This window comes from Pteronotus mesoamericanus, unplaced genomic scaffold, assembly GCF_021234165.1.
Source record: "Pteronotus mesoamericanus isolate MK-2021 breed Mesoamerican mustached bat unplaced genomic scaffold, CSHL_Meso_final scaffold_1066, whole genome shotgun sequence".
In the NCBI taxonomy this organism is placed as follows: Eukaryota; Metazoa; Chordata; class Mammalia; order Chiroptera; family Mormoopidae; genus Pteronotus; species Pteronotus mesoamericanus.
In genome coordinates, this window is record NW_026555299.1 from 168,064 (window position 1) to 192,176 (window position 24,113).

General features: G+C 36.1%; 3 protein-coding genes across 3 annotated transcripts; all 3 read right to left on the minus strand.

The window, feature by feature from the left end:
* Positions 1–5,741: 5,741 nt before the first annotated feature.
* Positions 5,742–6,701, minus strand: LOC129081491 (olfactory receptor 5L1-like). The gene has a single exon (XM_054587156.1). It carries the CDS (start codon positions 6,699–6,701, stop codon positions 5,766–5,768), a length of 936 nt encoding a protein of 311 aa, XP_054443131.1. The 3' UTR covers positions 5,742–5,765.
* A 3,568-nt stretch (positions 6,702–10,269) lies between these two features.
* Positions 10,270–11,204, minus strand: LOC129081492 (olfactory receptor 5D18-like). The gene is given in 2 exon segments (XM_054587157.1): positions 10,270–10,607; positions 10,610–11,204. Coding segments are annotated over 2 exon segments (933 nt in total).
* An 11,924-nt stretch (positions 11,205–23,128) lies between these two features.
* LOC129081493 (olfactory receptor 5D14) lies at positions 23,129–24,073 on the minus strand. The gene has a single exon (XM_054587158.1). It carries the CDS (start codon positions 24,071–24,073, stop codon positions 23,129–23,131), a length of 945 nt encoding a protein of 314 aa, XP_054443133.1.
* Positions 24,074–24,113: the final 40 nt, after the last annotated feature.

Here is a 24,113-nt window from a genome sequence, read left to right on the forward strand (position 1 = left end):
TGCTCGTCTGTGTGTATCACTGAGTGCACACATCAACGTCACAAGTTGTATGTGGTCAAAAAGTACTGACCAATCTCAGAGGGTGGGGGTCCGGAGGACTGGAAGGGATTAGCCAAAAAACATGCACTCATATGTGTATAGCCCTTGGACACAGACAACAACGTGCTGAGGACCTGGCGTGTGGGGGGAGGCTGGTTAGCGGGGGCCAAAGCAGGGAAAATGGGGGACATTTGTAATAATGTCAATAATACAAAATAATAAAATTAAATTAAAAAGTAGTTGCAAGTAAATAGCTTTTATGCTCTCAAATATTGTATTACAATATATATTCCAAAAATGACATGCCAGAGACAGCACCCAGGACTGATTATACATTCCGGTCCTCCATTTCCTCATCACCTTTCACAATTAACAGAACAAAAGAAAAGCTCTTATCAATCCATAATTGTTGAATTAACCCCATTAGGAGAAACCTGTGGGCCAGAAAAATCTGGTAACTATGACTATTGTTGATCTTAAGGTCATTTTTAATTCTTTAAGCCCTCACTTAAGACATCTTAAACTCATGGTATGGCTCTGGGCCTCGTCGCAGATGATAACGGTCCTTTTAGATTGTACTGCCTTTGATGAAATGTCTATTCAAATATGCTGCCGCTTGTAAAAATTGCATGTGGCTTTTCATATTCCAGTTGTAAATGCATGTTCCTTGCATATTGCTGACACAAATCCTTCATCAAGCATATAACTTAAACTTTTTATTCTTCAATTTTAGGCCAATGGTCCGTTTTGAGTTAGTATCTGTGTATGATGCAAGGCAGAAGTTGAAATTCATCATTTTTGCATGTGATTCTCCTATCACTCATCCCCATTAACTGAAAGGACTTTTTTCCCCAGGAACTGCCTGACAGGTTTTCAAAACCAATCAGCCACACACATGATTGGAGGCTTTTTTCCTGGACCGTCAATTCTATTCACTGATATATATGCCTACCTTATACCACTAGTACCACGTACAATATTTGTAATTTTCAGTTTTTAAGTACAGAGCGTTCCTTACTTGCAATGGTTTGACTTCCAAGTTTTCTAATTCTTTATAGTGTACATTTTACCATCAGATTGTCAATTTAAAAAATTCTGTGAGACTTTTAATGGAATTTTATTGAATCTATTGATCAACTAAGGGAGTCTTTATATCTTAATCACATACAATCATTCGACCAACACTATTAAGACTGTTATGTACAACGGCGAATTGATGATTCCTTCCCGTTATGCAATAGCCTCTTTACCCTTTGTAGTATTTCTTCTTCTAAACTTTGTTTTATTTAATACATCCACACAAGATATTTTCTATCCTTTTATATTAAATGTGTCTTCATAATTGAGTTTCTTTAGATAGCACAAAATTGTGTTTTCCTTTACGTGCAGTATAACATCCTCTATCTTTTAAGTGTTGTCTAGATTATGTATAGTTAATGTTATTATTGATATGACTGAATTAAATATCTTACCTTAATACATTATTTCTCTTTGTTTTGCCCACTTTTTGTTACATACCATTTTCTGGTCATCCCTTGAAGAGAGATAATTTAAATCTTTATTGACATTATTTTTTCCTCTTTATAAAATTATTATGGTTTTTAGGAGTTAACAGTAAGTTTATTTAACAAATCATGGGTTTTATATGGATCATGAAACAGCAGACTCCTAGGTACTGTCTTATTCTTTATTCTATTATCTTACTACATTATACTTTTATAGAATGCTAATTTTTTTACCCTTGTTTTCATTTTTTCAGCACTTTAATTATATTATTCCACCCTCAACTAGGACCTTTTTGAAAGGATATTTTTAGAACAATTAAAATAAGAAAAATGCCTTTCAAATTTACATTTAACATGCGACTGCCAGGTTTTTTTTCCTGAATGAGTGAATCTCAATGATTTTCCCTCTCCTAAGATAACATACCTTAATATTTCTGTTAGTACATGTATGCTGAAAGTAAATTACCCTGGTTATTAAAAATTTGAAAATAGTTTTATCATTTATTTTTGAAAGATATTTTATTAAGTATACCCTTCTGTGGTGAGAGCTCTGTTATTGTTTTACCTCTCTACCGCTTCTATTTTTCAATCTCTTTTTTTCTTATTTTCAGTTTCAGGCAAGAAAACTGTTCTAACGTTTATCCTTCTTTCTTTAGAGAGGCTGTTCAAAAGTGGACGTGGTATTGTACCCACCCCAACACACATAGATACAGGGACATTTGACAATTAACTGTGGATCATTTCTGGTCGACATGACTAGAAGGGGGTGCTGCTGGCATCCAGTGTGAAGAGGCCACGGCGCTGCTCATCACCCCGCAATGCAACTGAGAGCACTCCACGAGGACGTTATTCAGTGCTAAGACATTCAGTCCTTACAGTTTCACCTTTTTCCCACTGCGTTTTCTGTGTGCGCTCCTTCTCTTTGGTTTTATCTCAGGTTCTTGGACCAGGGACTTGATGTCCTTTGTTAATTTTAGAAAATTCTTAGCCACTATCTCTACACAGATGTCCTCTACCCAGACCTCATTCTAACTTATTTCTGAGTTTTGAAGTATAGTTTTTTTGATTATTTGACATTATCGTACAGCTTAAATACTTTCCCTTGTTTCTTCAGTTTTTTTACTGTCATTTTGCGTCGTATTTTCCATTTCATCTGTCTGTATGTTCACTATTGCTTTTCCTTGAGTATGTTGAGACTACTTCCTATGCCTATAATGACATATTTTATCTCTATTTGTTCATTATTATTTCTAGAAAATTTAGTTTTTCAAAATTGGTTTCCATGACTGGAAATTTCCCATCTACTCACACATGTTGATATCTTTTCCGTTTATACCCATAGATTTATAGTTCTTTCAGGTAGCCTATCTGACATTTCTAAAATCTAAGTCATTATCCAAACCTGAGTCTCTTAATGGCTTTGTTTCCCTATAAGCGGTCATTTTCTCCCACTTACTTGTATTATATCCAATTGTCTAAAAATGCGTGTTATTTGAAAGTCAACTCAGATTCAAGTAAATGGCATTTGGCCTGATACTGATTTCTCTCTTTTCCTTAGGATTAAGGGTAGTGCTTGAAACTAGGTTTCAGTTTTATTGACAATATTATTTCCAGAGTTCCACAAACTTCAAATTCATCTATTGTCATCTTATTTAATGCTAGGAGAGGTTTCACCAGAGGTCCTCAATACCTAATGTTTTCTAAACTTTAGTTCTTTTCTTTGTATATGGACCTCTCTCCAGATTCGGTCCCTTCCCCTAGCAATGGAATTCTGTTACTGAGAAGTCCATGCCTGTGTGAGCTGGTTACCCGGAGACCTCAGCTATCTGATAGGTTCCAGAAAAGTGTTAATCTCAAGAACATCTAACTTTTTGTGCTGTAATATCAGAGACAAATCTCTTTCTAGTTAGACATATCCTACACTTCCGCCAAAAGTCTAATTATGTGGTTTTAAACAAGATTCAACTAAGTGTAAATGAGATGTGCTTTTTAAGTTATTTAATGAGTAAGATTAAAGACTTTTTGAAAATTATATGAATCAGCCCTGACAGGTGTGTCTGGTTTGAGTGCTGGCTTGGAAACCAAATGATCACTTGTTCAATTCCCCTGCTCCCCGGGCCCGTGTCTGGGTTGCAGGCCAGGTCCCAGGTGTGGGGCGTGAGATAGGCAACCAATCAATGTTTCTCTCCCACCTCAATATTTCTCTCCCTCTCTTTCTCCCTATCTTACTCCCTCTAAATAAGTATATAAATAAATGAAATGTAAAACATCTATGAGCCTGAGAAAGAAAATCTCTCTAGTGACTGTATAAGAATTACTTTCTAAAAGAAAAATGATTACTGAATGTGTCCTGAACAAAAAATAGACACAACATATTTATTAAATTGTTAAAATGAACATTGATTAAAAGGGCTCATGAAAATTTGTAATACATGCACCTATCAGGCTGTCTACCGCCAATAAATATATCCTCAAATATAGTAATCTGATAGGAAGAGTACACAATGAATGCCGATCATGTCCTGTTATAATTCAAGCTCTATAGGAAAGAAAACCGGTTACTCAAAATCATTTCTAAGTGTTTCCACAGCCAGATCATCCTACCACTGTCCCACACCGATGGTAAACTATGAAATGGACCTCAACACATTAAAGGCCATATGCCACCAGCCTGTGGCTAACAGCATTCTGTGATGGAGACTCCAAGCATTTTCAGACAAGCGTCCACTGTAGCCACTTCTAGTCAACACAGGACTGCAAGTCCTTGCCACAGCAAGGACGATAAAAATAAGAATAAGTACAAGTCATTTAAATACAGTTCTGTAGAGTGACTAGAATTAAATATGACTCAAGGACACAAGAAAGCGTGTGAAATCTGGGGATCTGTGACTTTCAAACGAGTCACGATGCACCGAAGAACTATGGTGTACACTGAATACAATAGCTTTTTCTTTTTCAAGTAAAATTTAGGATGATTTATATTACATGTCAATTAAAATTCTAACCAATATAATGATTTCAAAGTCAATTCACTGAAGAGGCAGTGAGTAGAAAAGATAAGTAACACTGGCGTGGCCGCTACAGGAGATGCGAGACACGATGTAAAGTCTAAAGTGACAGAATGGAATAACATGAAAGGTTACATCAGTAGTCATTCAAAAGTATGGTGTCTTTGTGTTTGAAATCTCAATTCATTATCTTTATTTTATCACCCACACATTTTAATGCACTGGTCACAGCACTTAAACTATGCATTTTCATTTCCTCAGAATAAAAATTAAAGTTTATATCTCGAACTTCACAATAATGTAATCATCTTACACCAAGGTAGAGAAAAAAACACAAAACTGTCATTTTCAACACAAATTGTTCATTGGTTCCAATCAGGAGCAATATAACATTTTTGTTATTTTTCCACAATTGTTCCAGGTAAGTTAAAAATTATATTAGTGGTAATCTACAAAGGAAAGTAGTCAATTTGTAAACATATAAAACATTTTGGTTACAATTACATATGCAAATATGGGGTGCTTTATTTTAATTTATCAGTCTAACTTTAAAATCATAGGCTATACCAAATTATTTCATAAAACAGTACAAGATTTTGTCCAGTTTTCATTTTACCCTCACAAAAGCTACTAAAACCTTACCATTCAATAAGTTTCAGAACAACTTGTACTTTTCTCCCAATACAAAGAGTGCAGGTCAAAGAAAGAAAATATAAGTAATCCTAGCAAAACTAAGGATAGAATTTTTAAACAATAAATATAATGTTACAGAAATGAAAAAAATGATAATGTGCCTAAGAGGCCATCTTTCAATAAATATTACTGCACTGGAAAAGGAATGAATCCTTTGTAATATACACAATAATCTAGGTTTATTTTTTCTTTGTATAGATTGTCATTAATATTGGCAGTTAATTTAAAACAACATTCCATCCCCAAAACAGCAATTAGCTCTCAACTCTTACAACAAACCTATTCAGTTATTTTATGAAAACTGCCCAAGAGCATCCTGATGAAAATACTTAAGAAACACTCTAGGTCAAGCTGCCATACCAATTAATAATGTATTTAGGCTGATGGGAAAGTAATCAAAAGCAAGTATAAAGATCAGTGAATCAAACAACTCACTCACGACCTACTCCTTGGTTCAATCCACTCCATCACTGCAGCCCACCGATTCAGCCCTCCACCATCTTCCACTTTGAAATATTCTCTAGGAAAATATTTTGGAGCTCACTACTCTTCTGAGACTCTCTTTCACATCCTTGTTCCTTAAGCTATAGATCAGGGGGTTCAGCATGGGAATCACTGCAGTGTAGAACACTGCAGCCACCTTGTCAGCATCCTCATTGTTGTCAGCACTGGGCCAGCAGTAGGCAAATAGGATTGTCCCATGGAAGACAATGATGGCTGTGAGGTGGGAGGCACAGGTGGAAAAGGCTTTGCGCCTTCCCTCTGCAGAGCGCATCCTCAGGATGGTAATGAAAATAAACAAGTAGGAGGTGAGGATGATCACAATGGTGATGATCTCAATGAAAGATGCCACAGTGTATGCCAACAGCTCATTCACGGTGACATCGGAACAAGCAAGGGATAAGAGAGGGGGCAGATCACAAAAGAAGTGGTTAATCACATTTGATCTGTAGGATGAAATCTCAAGAGCTAAACACAAGTGAATCAGAGAACACACAGACCCAGAGAGGTAGCAGGTAGAGACCAGCACCACTCGCAGGTTCTGGGACATGGTGACCATGTACAGCAGTGGGCTGCAAATGGCCACAAAGCGGTCATAGGCCATCACGGCCAGCAGGAAGACCTCAGTTACCACACACATGCAAAACAAGTAGAATTGCACCGCACATCCCAGGAAAGAGATGGCTTTGTCTTTGTTTAAGATATTAGCTAGCAGCTTTGGCACGATGACTGTTGAGTAACAGAAATCCACAAAGGACAGGTGGCTGAGGAAAAAGTACATGGGAGTGTGAAGCCGAGAGCTGACCTGAATCAGTGCGATCATACTCAGGTTGCCCAAAACCGTCACTCCATAGATCAGGAGGAACACCATGAAAAGAAGGACCCTCAGCTCAGGGACATCTGATAATCCAACAAGACTAAACTCTGTCACGGTGGTACAGTTTTCTTTGTTCATGTTCTCACTTTATTGAGTTTGGTGAAAAACATTAAAAGTTATTCTCCATTATATGATCCCAAATTTATTTTGACTGTCTCCTAAAAAGACATGAAAATAATTAGGATGGATAATTTTTTCAGCAAATAGGACATTGCTCTTGTGACATTCAGAAACGATCCCAATATTGCAGCATACAAATGCATAGAGCTCACAGTTTAATTCACAGATCACCCAAAAGCATTCACATCTGTAAGAGTCAATATAATTCCTTAAACTAGTTCTATACAATTTAGTGTCCAGAAGTGAATCTTTAGGAAGACATTAAATATTATTTGATGAGCAGTATCATTTTATGAAATTCAAATCCCTTTTTTCTTGGTGACTTTTTAGTCAGTACTAGAAAATTTGAAATCTCAGGAAATAATTTTTTTAATTATTATATTGTTTTCCACCTAAATGATAGGAAGTATGTTTATTAAAGACTACTAAACCACAAGTGTTTATTTTTTATTGTTTATTTATTTTTTCCTTGTGTAGATTTTTTTTGGTTTTTTATTTCCTGAGTATTTATCCTCATATTTTTTTAATTTTTTTATTGTTCCAATACATTTGTCTTCATTTACCCACCACCACCCTCTCCTGCCCCATCCAAACCCACATCCCCCCCTCAATCCTTCCCCACCTTGGCTTTGTCAATGTCCAAGTGTCCTTCACACCTGTTCCTTGATCTGACCCTTCCTCTTCCCTTCCCCAATACATCCCTCCTTCCCTCCCTCCTGTTCCTGTCCGTTTCTTCTTTCTTTCAATGGTGCTGGTCATATTAATGTATTTTAGATGGCAAATGTAGCTTTTGTGCCCTTTTTTCTCTAGTCAGCAAAGCAATTTTATTAATTAGATATTTCATGTCAGCCATTAAATTTTAGTGAATTGGTATTCTTGGAGTCAAACTTCCTGTAAGTGTGACTCCGAAGCCTTCTAATGACCTATTTGACAAATGAATTCTCCGCTTTAAATCTATTTGAAGAAATAATCAAAGATGTGAATATGAATTATTAACAGAGATGTTTGCTGCCACATTGCAGTATTAAGATAGTAAAACTTAAAGTGTCAAGCAGGAGGAAAATGTTGAGAGTATGTTATATATATTATGGGAAACTACACAGCTATTAAAATTACATTTTTGAATAACTTTCATGACTTGAAAAATGACCATGCTAAAATGACAAGTTAAAAAATAGTAAGCCAGAGTGCATAGGTAAGATATGTTATATAAAAATATATACATATATAAAAATTTGAATTGTATATCTAATCCTCACAACACACATAAAACAAAGTATTTTTATTCCAATCATTTTTTTAAACAAGCAATATAGAAGCTTGCTTGAATTCTCACAAAATGTAAGAGTTATGAGGTTCAAAGGAAGAAGGGTGTGATTTTTTAAATAAGAGACAGATCCATTCAAGATCTTTGACATAGAAAATGCCAGCAGATGATAAGAACAGCCTCATTTCTTTCCCTCCTGACCTTTGGGAGACACATACATGACTTTAAGAGGCACCAGCTCATAATTCTTGGCAGAAAGAGAAACTGAGCTAAAACCCAACACAGCCAGGTATTGTTCTCATTCTCCAAATGGTATCAAAGGGGGGAAGTATATGTGCATTAATAAATCCCAATTTAAAAACAATTATTCTAATGCTATGGTTTTCTTTCTTCAGTGGCCAGTAAAAGTGAGCTGTCTTTTTCTGAGTTCAAAGTAGTTTTGAAACTACTCATAATTTTGAAAAACCTTTTTCTGTTTCCAAATATAAAGATGAAAAATCGGGCTGTGATTAATTACAAAGCAGTGGTTCTTAACCAGGAGTGATTTGTATTCCTATGGACATTTGTCAGTGTCTTGAGATATATTTGTTGTCACAATAAGGAGGGATTGGCTAACATCTAGCAGGTAGAGACTAAGGATGCAACTAAACACTCCACAATGCAAACAACAGGCTCCTCTCCACACATACATATACATACCAGGATCATGTACATGAAAACATCCAAATGCTATCTGGCCCAAAATGTCAAAAATATCGAGGTTGAGAAAGCTGCTATGGAGAGACAATGCACACGGCCAAAATAATTCCTCTCCTTTCTGCTGCAGAGGTGCCACAGAAGTCCATGTGCCTCCATGAACAGTCCTGAGGGCCCCTTACAGCCACTTGGCCTCAGGGTGACCATCAGGGGACCTCCACACAGGTTTCCTGGATGGAGTTAGTAAGAGAGAGTGGGAAGAGGGAAGGAGAGAAAAATCAAGCATTCTCTCCAGTTTGTTTATGCTCTTCCCTTTCACACTAAAAGCTGTTTACAAGGTCTTTGGTTCCACAAATTAGATTGTTCCCATTTCTCACTGAGATTGTTTCTCAATACACAAAGGGAAAATATTTTCACAAAGGAGTGTTCAAAACATGACATTTCTTGATATACTCCCTAATTAAGAGAAGGCTAAATACATACTTGCAAAAATATGTCTAAAACTGCTGCCTTCCTTTGCAATTCTTTCTTCTCTTACACATGACTATAATAAACTACCTCAAGGAGAAGAATAAATAAAAAGAATAAGCTTACAGATCCCAGAAAATATCATGCATGTCCACTCCCCACCAAAAAAGAACCAGTGTAGTCCAACCAACCAGCCTGTGGGATAAACATCGCCTACCTGTTTCTGGACATATTATGATGGAAAATGCTGTAGGCTTTATGGCTCTGTGTGTGTGTGTGTGTGTGTGTGTGTGTGTGTGTGTGTGTGTGTGTGAGTGTGTGTCCCTGGGGCCCCTGTTTCTTAGGCTTCCCTAAACAATCATTGATCTCTGTGGGACACCAAGATATCAAGAAAACACCATCATTTTGGGACTCAAATAATTAATGACTTCTATGGGATATAAACAGGGGGAAAATCTTTTCCAACTTGGTGCATATGACTGGAATTTAACATGATTCCTTCGGAGTCCATGAAGAACTTCAGAGCATTGTGGGCTTCATGCAAGCATTGCTTCTGTGAACCAGAGATCACACAGACATTATGAAATCTGTAAACAGACCTTATGGACTTTGCTTGCCTTGTATTCAAAAGCTCCTTTCTCAAGGGCATAGCCTCTAAAATTATACCAGAGTTCTTCCAAATATCAGAAATGGGTGGGATATAATATTTTTAATACTTTTATAAGAGAAATTCATGTGTTTACTGAAAGCCTAGTCTGCTCCAGGTATGTTACAAGAAAAGAGGATGAAAATTAATGTTTATTAAGATTATATAAGGCATTCCACATGATATCTATATTATCTTTTAATCTATACAATCAGATTAGGAGCTAGCTTATGTTGTCTCAAAATTATAAATGAAAAATTAAAGTAAGAGAAATTGCTGATTGTTCTTCAGTAAGAGCCAGAGTCAGGTTTAGTCTCTTTGAATCAAAATCTATGGCCTTTCCATTGTACAACACTAGGTCTTCATCTTTTTTAAAAAATCTTTAAAATGAACCTATAGGGATATATTTCATTTGCATGTGATGGACAAATCCTACTAAAATAATATACTCAACAAGAAAAGACTTTAGTGTCCATTAGCTTGCTGACTGTATCATTGACCTCTTTATTTCTCAGACTGTAGATCAGGGGGTCAAACATGGGGATGACCACTGTGTAAAACACTGACACCCCTTTGACTGTGTGCCTGGAGTTTTGGGAGTTGGGCACACAGTAGAGGAAGAGGATGGTGCCATGGAAGATGGTGATGGCTGTCAGGTCTGAGACACAGATAGAGAAGGCTTTGCGGCGACCACTAGCTGAATGCATCTTGAGGATGGTGACAAGAATAAATACGTAGGATGTGAGAATAATGAGGAGCATGCTGACTGCATTAAAGGTGGCAAAATGAAAAGCAGCAACTGGTTGACATAAGTATCAGAGCAAGAAAGGGAGAGCAATGAGGAGAACTCACAGAAGTGGTTGATGGTGTTGAAACCCTAACATGATAGCTTAGTAGCAGAGCATGTGAGTATCAAGGAACACGTTGCTCCCCATGCACATGGACCGACCACAAGCAGGGTACAGAGTGTCTGGGACATGGCAACTGTGTGCTGCAGAGGATTGCAAATGGCCACGAAGCGGTCATAGGCCGTTACTGCCAATAAAAAGGATTCAGTTACCACAAAGGTACAAAAGAAAAAGAATTGTACTACGCATTTGAGAAAAGAAATGGTTCTGTCTTCGACAACTAGGTTCACCAGGGTCTTGGGAGTAACAATGGAGGAGTAGCAGAAATCCACAAACGAGAGGTAGCTGAGGAAAAAGTACATGGGGGTATGCAGTTTGGGATAAATTTTGATGATAACAATCATTCCAATATTTCCCACAATGGTGACAGTGTAGATGGCCAGAAAAATCAAGAGGGGGTCCTTAAATTCCGGGTAATCTGAGAAGCCCAGGAGAGTGAACGTGGTCCCACTTTTATTTCTGCCTGACAGTATCATGGTGTCTGTTTGTCAGAATCTGAGTGAGTCCTAAGAAGAAAAACATTAAGGCAAGTGAGGGCAAGAAAAGCTGGGTTAATATCCCTTACCGAACTGGTCGATATAGCGAAATATCTTTCCAAATTTTTCTCTGCTTTATTATGCAAGATACACTGAACATATAATATTTTTGAACAGGATAATCATTTTTAAATAGTAACAGAAGCTCAGATACATAAAACAGACTGACAACTGCTGGAGAGGAGGAGGAGGGGGTACAAAATGAAAGATAGTGAAGGAATTAACCAAAGAACACTTATGCACAACCCATGGACATGGACAACAATATGAGGATTGGCTTGGGGAAGGGCTGGGTGGAGGCGGGGAAGGGGAGAAAAAGTGGGAACTGCAACAACATAAACAATAAGAATAAAATTTTAAAAAATTTTTTTCTTTAAGTAAGGAAATGCAATTACTGAATTAATTTTTTAAGTTCTCAATTGTAATGTTTGATATTTAAGAATAATATGAGATCAAGGTATTTATGGTATTTTAAATCAAATCCACCCATAACACATCCATCTCTCCTTGAACACTATAATTTCATAAAATATAAGCCTAACATAATACAGTGACTGATCTTGTCAGCCTTACAATCAGTGATGAAAGTGAGAAATTTCTAAAATTAATGTGTCCCACACATTCACACTGTGACATTAAGAATGAACACCCGTAACAATTTAAATGTGTGCCTTTATTGTTAATTCCATATTACACCTTAATATTTTTCTTTTTGATCCAGTAAATCTGATATTAAATAAATCCTAATCAGTTTCTTCAGAGAGTACTCTCCTCAATTCAGGGAGTCCTAATTGTCAATATTTTCTTACTGCTTGAAAATGATAAAATTAGGACAGACAATAAAGGTAATCTGGTCCTCTTCCTTATTCTAGAGGTGACAGAACAGAAGCTGGAGGAAGCCTGACTTTCCCAATGACATAAAAATAAGGACCAATTTACACATGTGCACCTAAAACCCTAATTGTCAAACTCCCAGAAATGTGTCCATTTTTTTATGCAAGACTCTGATCCATGTTCAAGGTCTAGATACTAAGGTACTTCCTATATTAATAGCCATACTTTTATGACAAACCAGAGAGTCTAAGTGTATGAGCAATAGCCCAGAGACAGTGTACATATAACAGAGCTGTACCATAAGACACCATCAATGTGAACTGAGAATGAAATTTAGGGAGACTTTTTTTCTCCCAGGAATAACTAGCTAACTATATAGTAAAGAAGACTCTGACTTAGAAACTCCTCTTTCCCATGTGTATCTCTTTCTCCTTCTCTCTCTCTCCCCCCCTCTTTCTCTTTCCCCCATCCCATCCCCCTCCACTCCCTTCAAAACCTATAAAATATTTATTCTGTCCCTATATCACCTATAAAGAAGAAGGATTCCAACCTTGAGGTAGGATTGCACTAGGAAGATATTTCATGAGAAAATAGTAATACAAAAGAATTATTCAGGGAGAGACGAAAGGTTTACAGGTGTTTTTATGGAAAATAATACAATAATTAATAAATAATAATACAAAAAAAAACTTTGTGTTTCATGACTCACAACTGTAAACCTACTTTTGCCTGGCCCTGTATTTCTCTATTGCTGCCTAACACCTCTAAGGTCCTGTGATATCAGGAAACCCTCTCTCAATTATTCCTAGGAATGTTATCGGCCCATCAATAAAGATGTCAGATCATATGTGACATCTTTATCTGTTCCTATTCTCATAAATTTGAATATTAAAGACAACCTCAAAAGACAATCCATCACAAAGCCAGACATTCTAATTAATTATCACACTTTTTCCTTAATACAATGTTTAATTTATCTAAGGCACTTAAGAATTAATGTTATAATTAATGTAATGGCTCTTGTGTTCCAAATGCTATTGTTAAATTGCTGGTAAAAAAAAAATTCTATATATTTGAGTCCAGGAAATATTATAACAGCTGAAATCATCTTATATAATTTTCTCCCATTTTGTTATAACTTTTGCTCTCAGAGGCCAATTAAAGCTGGCCCCTTTTAATTTTTTTCACTGAAGAGTCTATTTATGCTCTGCTTATTTCATTTTATTTAAATACTTGTGTATCTACCTTTACTACGCTTCCAGGAATTTATAGAAGCAAGACAGTGCACATTCCCAAAATTCTGTAAGAGCTTATTTCACCCACGCCAGGCACCTGCTGTTCGTGGGGCTGTTGTTGGGGACCTCAGCTGAGCCAGGCCCTCTAATGCAGAGCTCTGTAGGCCAATGGCGGTCCTCTTCCTGGCGCATTCAGATATGAGACTTTGCAATGACTAAGTATTTCTCAGGAACTGCATAAATCTAAAGCGTAAGGTTTCCCCCCTTCACATTGGTTTCTAGATAACATGCAGTGGAATTAACATCAATCTGTCTTTAGAATATTAAAACAAGCCTGCTGTTGGCAAAGGTAGGACTTCTCCTGATTAGGAGTGATGCATATATTCTTATATCTATAATCACAGCTTTTGGGATATGGACCCTAGAGACTCTCTATTGCCTCCTGCTCTTGAGGTCATAAAATAAACAATTCAAATTAATCACCTTTCCCTGCTGAGTACTGGAGACCTGGAGCAGCAGGAGGGGCATTTCGTGTGAAAATTTCTCTCTTAAAGCTACTTACCCTAGCCCACTGCTCATTCCAATACCATCCTATAATTACCAAAATTACCTAATTGTAAAAGTCCTCATTATCCATATGAACTAAGTAACTACTGCATGCTGGGAATTGCCCTCGTCCTCCATGCCACCCACTCTAACCATGTGGGAGAAGTGTGAGATCCATCTGTTAGGTCACCGGAACTCATTAAGAGTTAAAGCAGAAACACATAGAAAGTTAAATACTCAATTAGGGAAATGATCTATTTCCTTTCAAGTCTCTTCTATTCTATTGTTTTTCCCTCCTCTGTCTTCTCCAGGTAGTCTCACCTCCTTGATGCTTTGGAAAAAAAATTTTTTTATAAAGCACGCATCCCTTATTACTTGTTTTAACTTGTGTTTCCTTTACATGAGAATGCATTCCCTGAAGTTTTTCTTCAAATGCATCTTTTTGGTGAAAGCTTCAATGACCATGCTATTATACTTCCAGGTTACCCTACTACCAAATTTAGTGTTTAAAGTATTTATAATGGTATAAATATATTTTAATGCTTATTTATTAAATTTATTATATATTGTTTTTTCTCCTTGCTAGAATAAAAGTTCCAGGAAAATGGGAATTTTTTTTATTGCCTTGTTCACTGATGTATTTTGAGCTCCTAGATCAGTGATTATCACAATGTACAATGAATCTTTACCGAAAGAAAATTGTGACCTTCCATGGAACTGTGAATAGAGTCACATGTACAGACCTACAAGGAATTTGAATGCAGAGAAGAGATAGTTCATAAAGAATAATAAGGGGGTTTTAGAAGAGATTATTAAAACTGGCCTGTCAAAATAAAAACAAAATAATATAAAATAAACGTCCACTCTGCATAATTTCCTATTTCTTGTCAAGTTTATTACAATTAAAATCTTAAATTTCAAAATCAGATACAGCATGGTGAAATTGCCTACAAATGGGAAAGAGTGTCTCAAATAGCCTCCTTTAGAAAAATCTTAAAAGGAGGTTTACCAACGTTTCATCATGTCCTTTCATTCAGCAAACATTTTTGTCTACCCATTACATGCAAGACTGTGCTAGTGATATAAGAATAATACATGTATGAATCACTTTAAAACTTTTCTCTCAAAAGATATATAATCTCTCTGTGGTAACAAGCAATGCCATTGAATGTAGACTGGTTTAAGGGTGTATATTTACTGGTCAGAATGAACACAGTGACTATTTTGTGAACTTTGCTTTCTGGTGCAAGAAACAGGGAAAGGAGATTGAACACATAATAAAGATACATAATGACTCATTCATTCATTCATTCATTCATTCATTCATTAAACAAATATTTATTACAGGCTTATCCTGAACCAGTACTATCTTAGATATTGGAGGGGGAAAAAAAGAATTTCCCTTCATCAACAAATTTATATTTAATGGGAATATAAAAATAAATAAATATATAATCATTTTCTGGTAATAAATGTTAAAAATATATAATTGAAGGAATCATTTTAAGTAGGGAGGTTAAACAAGACCAATGAGGTGCTATCTGAGCAAAGACCATTATGAAGTTATGCAAATAACTACAGGGGGAAATGTTGAGTATGGGGCAAATGAAACAACAATATGACTTATTGCCAAATAAACTACTTTTTTAGGCATCTCAATAATTCTGCAGTTTGTGGCACTTTCTACATTCCTTTATCAAAAATATAGTATGTATATTCCCAGGTCACATTAATTATGGCAGAAAGAAAAAGAAGGAAGCCTACTGGGTATATCTATGAGTGTCCTCTAAGGATGTATTCATGCAATTATTTTAGTGTTCCTTAGAATAATAACAAAATATGGGATAATATTAGTAGAGTACTATCATAGTATACTTTCCTTAAGAGATTACTGTTAGAGAATCAAGATGGTGGAGGAGTGAGTGGAAGTCACACTGAACTCCTGGAACCAACCTGGAATTACAACTAAATTGTGGAGAAATCACCTGGAACAAATAACTGAACAATAGCAAGAGAGGAGCCTTATAACCTCGGACAGACAGAAGAATCAGCTTTAGCACAGCATAACTGGTAAGGAGTGTGGTAGAGACTCAAGAAGGCGGGTGTGGTGCCCATGGGCGGCAGCACCAGAAGGATATTGAAATGGCCAGTTGGATTCCCCCTGAGAAGAGGGGTGTCTAAACCATAAGCAGAGATCTCCAGCCTACAGCACCAGAGCCCAAAAAGTACACAGATAACAGCCAGCTGCGAAAAGCTGCAGGATTGCTCTCTGCCAGAGACAGGAGGCTGGAGATGTAAAGAGCTGTTTAAAGGACCAACACATAAATTTTTATTTACAGCCACTTACCATGGACTCCGGCCAAGACGGGGGCAGAGTGGGCTAGAGAAGCCAAAGGAGAGACTGGGAAAGGAGGCTTTGGGGAGAGAACTGAGAAAGTAGCTGGCAGGATCCCGGTGCTGACTCATTCCCCAGATGGCAGCAGCCATCTTGCTCAGGCAGACCACTTCCCTGAGCAGGAGCAGCATGAGAGACGCCATAGCCCTGCCCCCAGGAGGGACTCTGCCTCACCCTGCGGTGTCTCTAAGTCAGCCTGCTGATTGCAGAGATTAACAGCTGAAGGAGACAGCAACAGACAGTGGATTTCTGGAAGTCTCAAACAGACTGCCTAAGATCAGGCAGGGTCAACATCTGACATGATCAGAGACAGATCCAGAAAGAAAAAACAGCTGTCTCCAACCATAGAAGTTCACACCACAAAGTGAGGAAATCAAGACAGGTCAATTTAAGAAGCAGAAGCAAAAAAGAAGAGTCTCACAAATAATGGGAAGATAAAGAAACATGCCCCAGTCGAAGGGAAAGCAGGAATCCCCAGAAAGAGAACTAAATGAAATAGAGGCAAGTAAACTATCAAAAATTGAGTTCAAAACAATGGTTCTAAGGAAGCTCAATGAGCTCAGTAAGCTCAGAGAGAACTACAAAAAACTACAGGGAAACTATGAGGAACTTACTGCAAACTATAACAGCATGAAAAAGGACACAGAAACTATCGATAAGAGGCAAAAAGAAGTAAAGAATACAATTTCTGAATTGAAGAACACACTAGAAAGAACCAAAAGCAGGCTAGATGACATGGAGGATCAAATCAGCGAGCTGGAGGATAAGGCAGAAAAAAGCTCCCAGAAAGATCAAGAAATGGAAAAAAGACTCAAAAAGAATCAAGAGGCATTAAGAGAAATGCAGGACAATCTGAAATGTAATAATATCCATATAATAGGGATACCAGAAAGCGGAGAAGAGGAAGAAGGGAACCTGGTTGAAAAAGTAATGATGGAACACTTCACTAATTGGAGAAGAGAAAAAGTCTCACAAGTCCAGGAAGCTCAGAGGGTCTTGTTCAAGAGGAACCCAATGAGACCCACTCCAAGACACATCATCATTAAAATGAAAAAAATCAAAGACAGAGAATCCTAAAGGAAGCAAGGGAGAAAGAGGAAGTAACATGTAAGGGAGCCCCGATACAACTAGCAGCTGACTTCTCAACAGAAACACTACAAGCCAGAAGAGAATGGCAAGAAATATTCCAAGTCATGAAAAGCAAAAGCCTGCAACCAGGACTGGTCTACCCAGCAATGCTCTCAATTTGAAAGGAAGGCAAAATAATGAGTTTCCCAGACAAAAGAAAGCTAAAAGACTACACGTCCACCAAACCAGCATTGCAAAATATGCTAAAGGGACTGCTTTAAGAAGATGAAGAAAAAGAGTCTATGAATACCCAGCTCCTTTCAGAGTTGTGAATACTTGATATTACCAATATTTTTAACACTTATTAATCTGATTGTGACAATAATGTGTTATTTTAATTGTTCCTTTATTATTTGTTGAAATTAAACCTGTTTATGTATATTTCTTGCCTATTTCTATTTTTTTAAAAAGCTTTAAATGACTTTTTTTCTTTATCCATTTTTTAATTAAATATTTGTAGAATTTTTTCCCTAAAGAAAAAAGGAAAAACTATTAACCCTTTTTTTAGATATGTTGCAAATATTTTCCTATTCTATTACTTGTCCTTTAATTTTTATATGTATATTACTGTATAGTCTTAAATGTTTAATGCAATCATATTGTCAATGTTTTACTTTATAGCTTCTGGGTTTGAATATGTTACTTCAGTGTAAGAAAAATATTATTTTGTATTTTCTCCTAAAACTCCTTAGATTTTACATATTGACTTTAACTTACATGAATATTTTTTGTATAATGCATGAAAGAAAGCTCTATATTTGTTTTATTACAAGTAATAGTGGTCCATGCACCTTATTTGTTTAATAAGCCTTATTTTCCCCATTGATTTGAAATATCAATTTAATCATATTTTACATTGTTAGATATATATGTTTGTTTCTAGAATGCTCATTTTATTTCATCGATCTACTTGATTGTTTCTGTGCTGGTGTCATGTTGTTTTAATTACTGAGAATTTATAATAGATTTAAACTTTTTAATATTTTATAATGGATCTTGACATTTAAAAAATAAATAAATAAAATCAATCTGCATTTAAAGAAGAAAAGAAAGAAAGAAGGAACTCCTACCTTTTGTAACAACATGGATGGAACTGGAGAATATTATGCTGTTAAATAAGCCAGTTGGTGAAAGACAACCACCCTATGATCTCACCTATAAGTGGAATCTATTCAACGAAATTAACGAACAAAATGAACCACAGGCAAGGAAATATGGAACAGAATGAAAATGACCAGAGGGCATGGGGAAGGAGGACAATGGTGGAAAGAAGGAGAAGGGACTAGAAAAAGAACATATATGAATGACCCATGGACATGGACAAGAGAGTGGGAATTGACTTTGGGAGAAGGGGGGCAGGGTGGGAAGGGTGGAGGAGGGCAAAGTGGGAAAAATTGAGACAACTGTAATAGAATAAAAATGATTTAAAAATTTTAAAAAAATTAAAAATTAAAGGACCTAAAACACTCCCCAAAAAAGATTTTAAAAAGAAAAAAAGAAATTACTGTTAAATAATTTCAGATCTACAGAAATAATCTCAGATGGTATGACCAAAAGCTTTATCAATGTAATTTTAACCCTTTAAGCCCTTTAAAGAATTTCAAGGAAACTAAAAATATTTCAACCAATGCTATAAGCCTCAAAACAAGTAACAACAGGACCTGCTTGCCACGCTGCCTTATTTCATGGCCCAAATGTATTTTTGGCAAGGCATTCCTGTGAACAGCTTGGGAAAGGGGACTATGAAGAGTGAAGACACTTTACAGACTTTGAGCCCTGTACTTCCAGTCCTGTAAACTGAAATCATTTAAAACATACTTATGCTTGTAGGATATTATATTTATCAACCCACTTGCTAAGAGAAGTTATTAATAGGGGTTTATAAAAAATGTAACCACCAGTAAGACAAACATTTTATTAAACACCCATGTCAAAATTGCACCTAACAAAAATAATATCAGACTTTTAATGTCATTTCATACCAAACCCCTTTTTAAATTTCCCCAATTATCTCAAAGATATATTTTTACAGGTAGTTTGAATCAAGACTCAAATAAATTTGGTTATTATAACTTAGTTTCTGTTATTATATAACTGTTCCCTGTGTGTGTGTGTGTGTGTGTGTGTGTGTGTGTGTGTGTGTGTGTGTGTGTGTTCAGGTAAATTTTTTGAAAAGTTGGACCATTCATAAAAGGCTGTATATTCTCTCTTTGGTTCATTGCTTCATTTGGTCTCATTTAAGCTGGGCCTTCACCAATTCTTTTAAACTGATACATCAAGATACTTGACATGGGGTGGTGAACAACAATACAATATACAGATAACATATTATAGAATGTACCCCTAGAACTTACAAAATTTTATTAACCAATGTCATCCCCAGAAAATAAATAAATGCATACATACATACATAAATCATCTTTAATAGTTCAGGTTCACTCAGTATTTTTTAAGGCAAAAGTTTATAGGTGGTTCTGACTACTGTCAGTTGCATCAAATTGTGAGGCACATGTTAACTGGTTATCTGGCTTTTAGTGATACTCAGCCCGATCTGTGGATTCAGGGAGTGTCAGTATGATTATTTCACTAAAAAATGTCCCACCTTAATATCTGAAATTCTTCTATAAGCCTGTCTATATGTGGCAATGATTACCAAATCTAAAATATGTACATATTAAAAGCAGGAAATTATTTTTTAATAACAAAATAAATAAATAAATAAATAAAAATTTCTCAACTTTTTGCTTAATGAATGATTTTAACACCTATTAAACCATAACTTTGACCCATATTTTATTGATTTTCTAATTCCATCCTTTTATCTGCTTTTATTTCTTTGGGATTTCCCCTCAACTGTTAAGAAACCCTGAGATATAATTCATAAAGGAAAACAGAATAAATATGTATCTCTTTTATCGATTTTCAGAGTAATTACCTGATACCTACCTGCAACCTTTAATGGTAGTCAATGATTTATTTTTCTTTTATAATATCTAGATTTAAATGTTTAGAATTAAATGTATTTGATGTCTTTAAATTAATTGCAGTAAATATTCATTTTTATGTTAATCCTAAACCACTGGAAGCCATTTTTAATTGTCCCTTATGTCTCTTTGAAATGATCCTACTACCTACTAAGAGCATTCTTGCTTTCTGGAAAATTAAGTTGCCCAAGGCCCGCTATATTTTCTGCCTCAAACTTCAAGTCAGCTACTTTTCCAAGAAGCTCTGGTTCTACTTAGAGAGCAAAGATTTCCCTTCAGAGAAAATTTGGGGGATAAGGATGTTCATTGCCATTGGGTTGTATTTATTAAGTGGTATTTGTTGTAAGAGAAAAAAATGTTTCAAACTCAACTTCTAATTCAAATTAAAATGAAAAGTTCTTTATTTACGTCTCCTACTTTAGAGCTGTAACTCCTCTCTTATGCTGATAACCTTAGTTTCAATGATTACTTATTTACTTTACACTAAAAAAAATTGCATATTGGGAAAGTTTACTCAAAATGCTATGTTTAAAGTCCTTTATAGAAAGTGTTTAACCCCATGCGACCATGTTTCTACTATAAACATGTTCGTTTGTTTTTACCTTAATTCAATGTTTAGAGATTTTTGTATACATTTTGACATAAATGGGTCTTTTATTTTTTTTACTTTTTTTAATTTATTTTCTTTATTTTTTCAAATACATTTGTCTCTGCCTTCCCCTCACCACCTTCCCTTGCCCCCTCCTCCCTCCCTCCCTCAATCCTTCCCCTTTGGTTTTGTCCATGAGACCTTGCTACACGTCTTTTAAACTATGTTAAATTCTACATTTCCCTCAAATCAAAGCTATATTTGAGGTACATTCCTGAAAGTTTTTTTCATCTCTCCCTATCTTTATCATTTTTTGTTTTACCTTTCTCTCTTTTTTCACACAATTTACCATACTATAAAAACTTTTCTACCTTTTAATCTTTTTAATTATTTAATAATAAATTCTGGAGGGTATCACATAGCAATATACAAAACGTCCCATCTTCACATCTGTATACTTCTTTATTGTGACCAATAGTTTATTCAACCACCTTGATATTGGATTTTATTGAGTCTATTGTTATTATTAATAATGTTTGTGAATATGTTATTTACATTCTTGATACTCTGTCTTTGGAGTGGATCCCTAGGATTGTGAGTGCTTTGAAAGAGGATAAATTTATATGTAATGTTGCTAGTGCTTTAAATCACATGTAATATGTTACCTTCCTCCCCAATTCATGAAAAATATGTTTCCCTGCAGGTTAATTTACAGGATATGTCATTAAACTTTTGGATTTGATCCATTTGCATAGATGAGAAATGATAGCTTAGGGCAGTTTTCACTTGTCTGTTTATTATTGAGTCAAGTTGAATAACTCTTTATATGTTTGTCATTTGTATTCTTTTTTTATAAACTAATTCTATCTTGTGTCTATTTCTCTATAAAATTGTCATTTTCTTCTCTACTATGTGTAATATAAGCATTGCTTTTTATTTGAAATTTTAATTTTTTCTGTTGTTTTTGCCAAGAAGTTTTGTATTTTCATGTAATCTAAATTTTAAACCTGTTTTTAGAACTCTCTTATGGCATGTGAAATAAAGAAGATTAAATAAATATAAATATAAATAAAAAAGATAAATCTTTTTCTCACATGGCCATCTATTTGTTCTAATATGACACTGTTTTAATAATAATGTCTATAATTCATTTTAAATTCTGTAGGGACAGCCTTCCTACTATAATTTGCTTTGATTTTTAAGATGTTTGTTACTGGATGTTTGTGCTTGCTAGTGCTTCATAAAAACATTAGAACAGAAAGTTTGAAATGATTCCTCAGAATTCCAAGATAAAGTGTGTATTACCTTCATCCTGATCCTGATATGTGTGAACTGGACCAGATAATGCTTATAGAAGTTTTCAGACCTGGTAGTAGTTGGAATGCAGCCTTTTGAGAAATAACATCCAAGCATAATCTAGAAATATTGAAGTAACTCCAGTGGTCGTCATTTCCAAATGACAAAATTAATTTTCATGACCTCTCAGACCAATAGCCTCAGAGGTAGTATAGCGAAAAAGACACTAGGTTTGGAGTCAACAGTAAGTTCCTGTCTTAAATCAATTATTTCAGTCACTTTTAGACAGTTCTTGGCCTTCCGCATTATCATACACACAACAGGTATAAGCATCCTTACCCAATGTGCTTCTCAACATAAGCTGGCTGTCCATTCATGGAATTCACAGGCCCCCAGGAAGGAAAGCGTGGGCAAGGACTTACTCCTGCTTTTATCACACAGCATACCCACCTATATCTCCCAGCAAAGACACAATGCTTCTGTGACACACAGCACAAATACATTTAAAGGCAAGCCACCCATGGTCAAGTGCAGTAACAGCAGAAAGGCCTTTTCTAAGGTGAGTAAAGATCATCTTCTCAGTAACTTTGCTCCCCACATGTTGTGCTTTGTATTATTTTTATGTGTTTTTTTACAGAATTTGAAGAAAGAAATGCTTTATAGGCCAAAATCTTTTGGAATTTATCCCAGAATTAACTTATTTGTCATCCTCAAGCATTTTGAACTCATCAAGTCTCAACACACTAACATCACAGCGATCCATAAAAACCTCATGCAAATATGTGCTATAGGTTTTAGAGTGTTTTCAGCTCTGTTCTTTTTGCTCTTTGAATTTGAAAATATCCTTTGAGTTTGGTTCAGTGAGATGGGACTTTTGTATCTATGAATTTCCAAAAGGCATCCTTCACATCCTTATTCCTCAGGCTATACATCAGAGGGTTCAGCATGGGGTTGACCACTGTGTAAAAGACAGAGGCCACCTTGATGATTTGCCGAGAGTTTTTGGAATTGGGTACACAGTAGAGAGAAAGGATGGTCCCATGAAAGATGGTGATGGCCATCAGGTGGGAGGCACACGTGGAGAAGGCTTTGCGACGCCCACTGGCAGAACGGATGTTTAGTACAGTCACAAAAATAAAAGCATATGAGGCAAGGATGATCAGTAGCGTACTCACCTCATTGAAGGTGGCGAAACCAAAGAGCAGCAGGTGGGGAATGTGTATATCAGAGCTCGAGACGGCGATGAGAGCGGTATATTCACAGAAAAAGTGGTTAATTACATTATATCCAAAAAATTTTAGTTGGAGAGCATAGCAAAGGAGTACCAAGGGACCAAACATACCCCAGAGATATGACCCAGCCACCAACAGGGTACAGAGTCTCGGCGACATGGTCACTGTGTAGAGCAGAGGATTGCAGATGGCCACGAAGCGGTCATAGGCCATCACTGCCAACAAGAAGGACTCAGTCACCACTGCAGTGCAGGACAGGAAGTACTGCAACATGCAGCTAGTGTAGAAGATGCTTTTATCAGCCATGACCAAGTTCTCAAGCAGCTTGGGAGTAATGATGGAAGAATAACAAAAATCAACAAAAGAAAGGTGACTAAGGAAAAAGTACATGGGGGTGTGAAACCTGGGGTTAATCTTGATGATTACTATCATTCCGAGATTGCCTACCACGGTGATGATGTAGATGATCAGAAACACAAGGAAGAGAGGGATCTGGAGCTCTGGATAATCTGTGAAACCCAAGAGGACAAAGATTGTCTCCACACTCATATTTCTTGCCGCCATCACCATAGCACATTTGAAGGGAAAGGTGGGGGAAGAGAGTCCTTTC

What these genes read in the sequence shown, in the direction of transcription:
- LOC129081493 (XM_054587158.1), bottom strand. Translation starts at nt 24,073, where the DNA reads ATGGTGATGGCGGCAAGAAATATGAGTGTGGAGACAATCTTTGTCCTC.
- LOC129081491 (XM_054587156.1), bottom strand. Translation starts at nt 6,701, where the DNA reads ATGAACAAAGAAAACTGTACCACCGTGACAGAGTTTAGTCTTGTTGGA.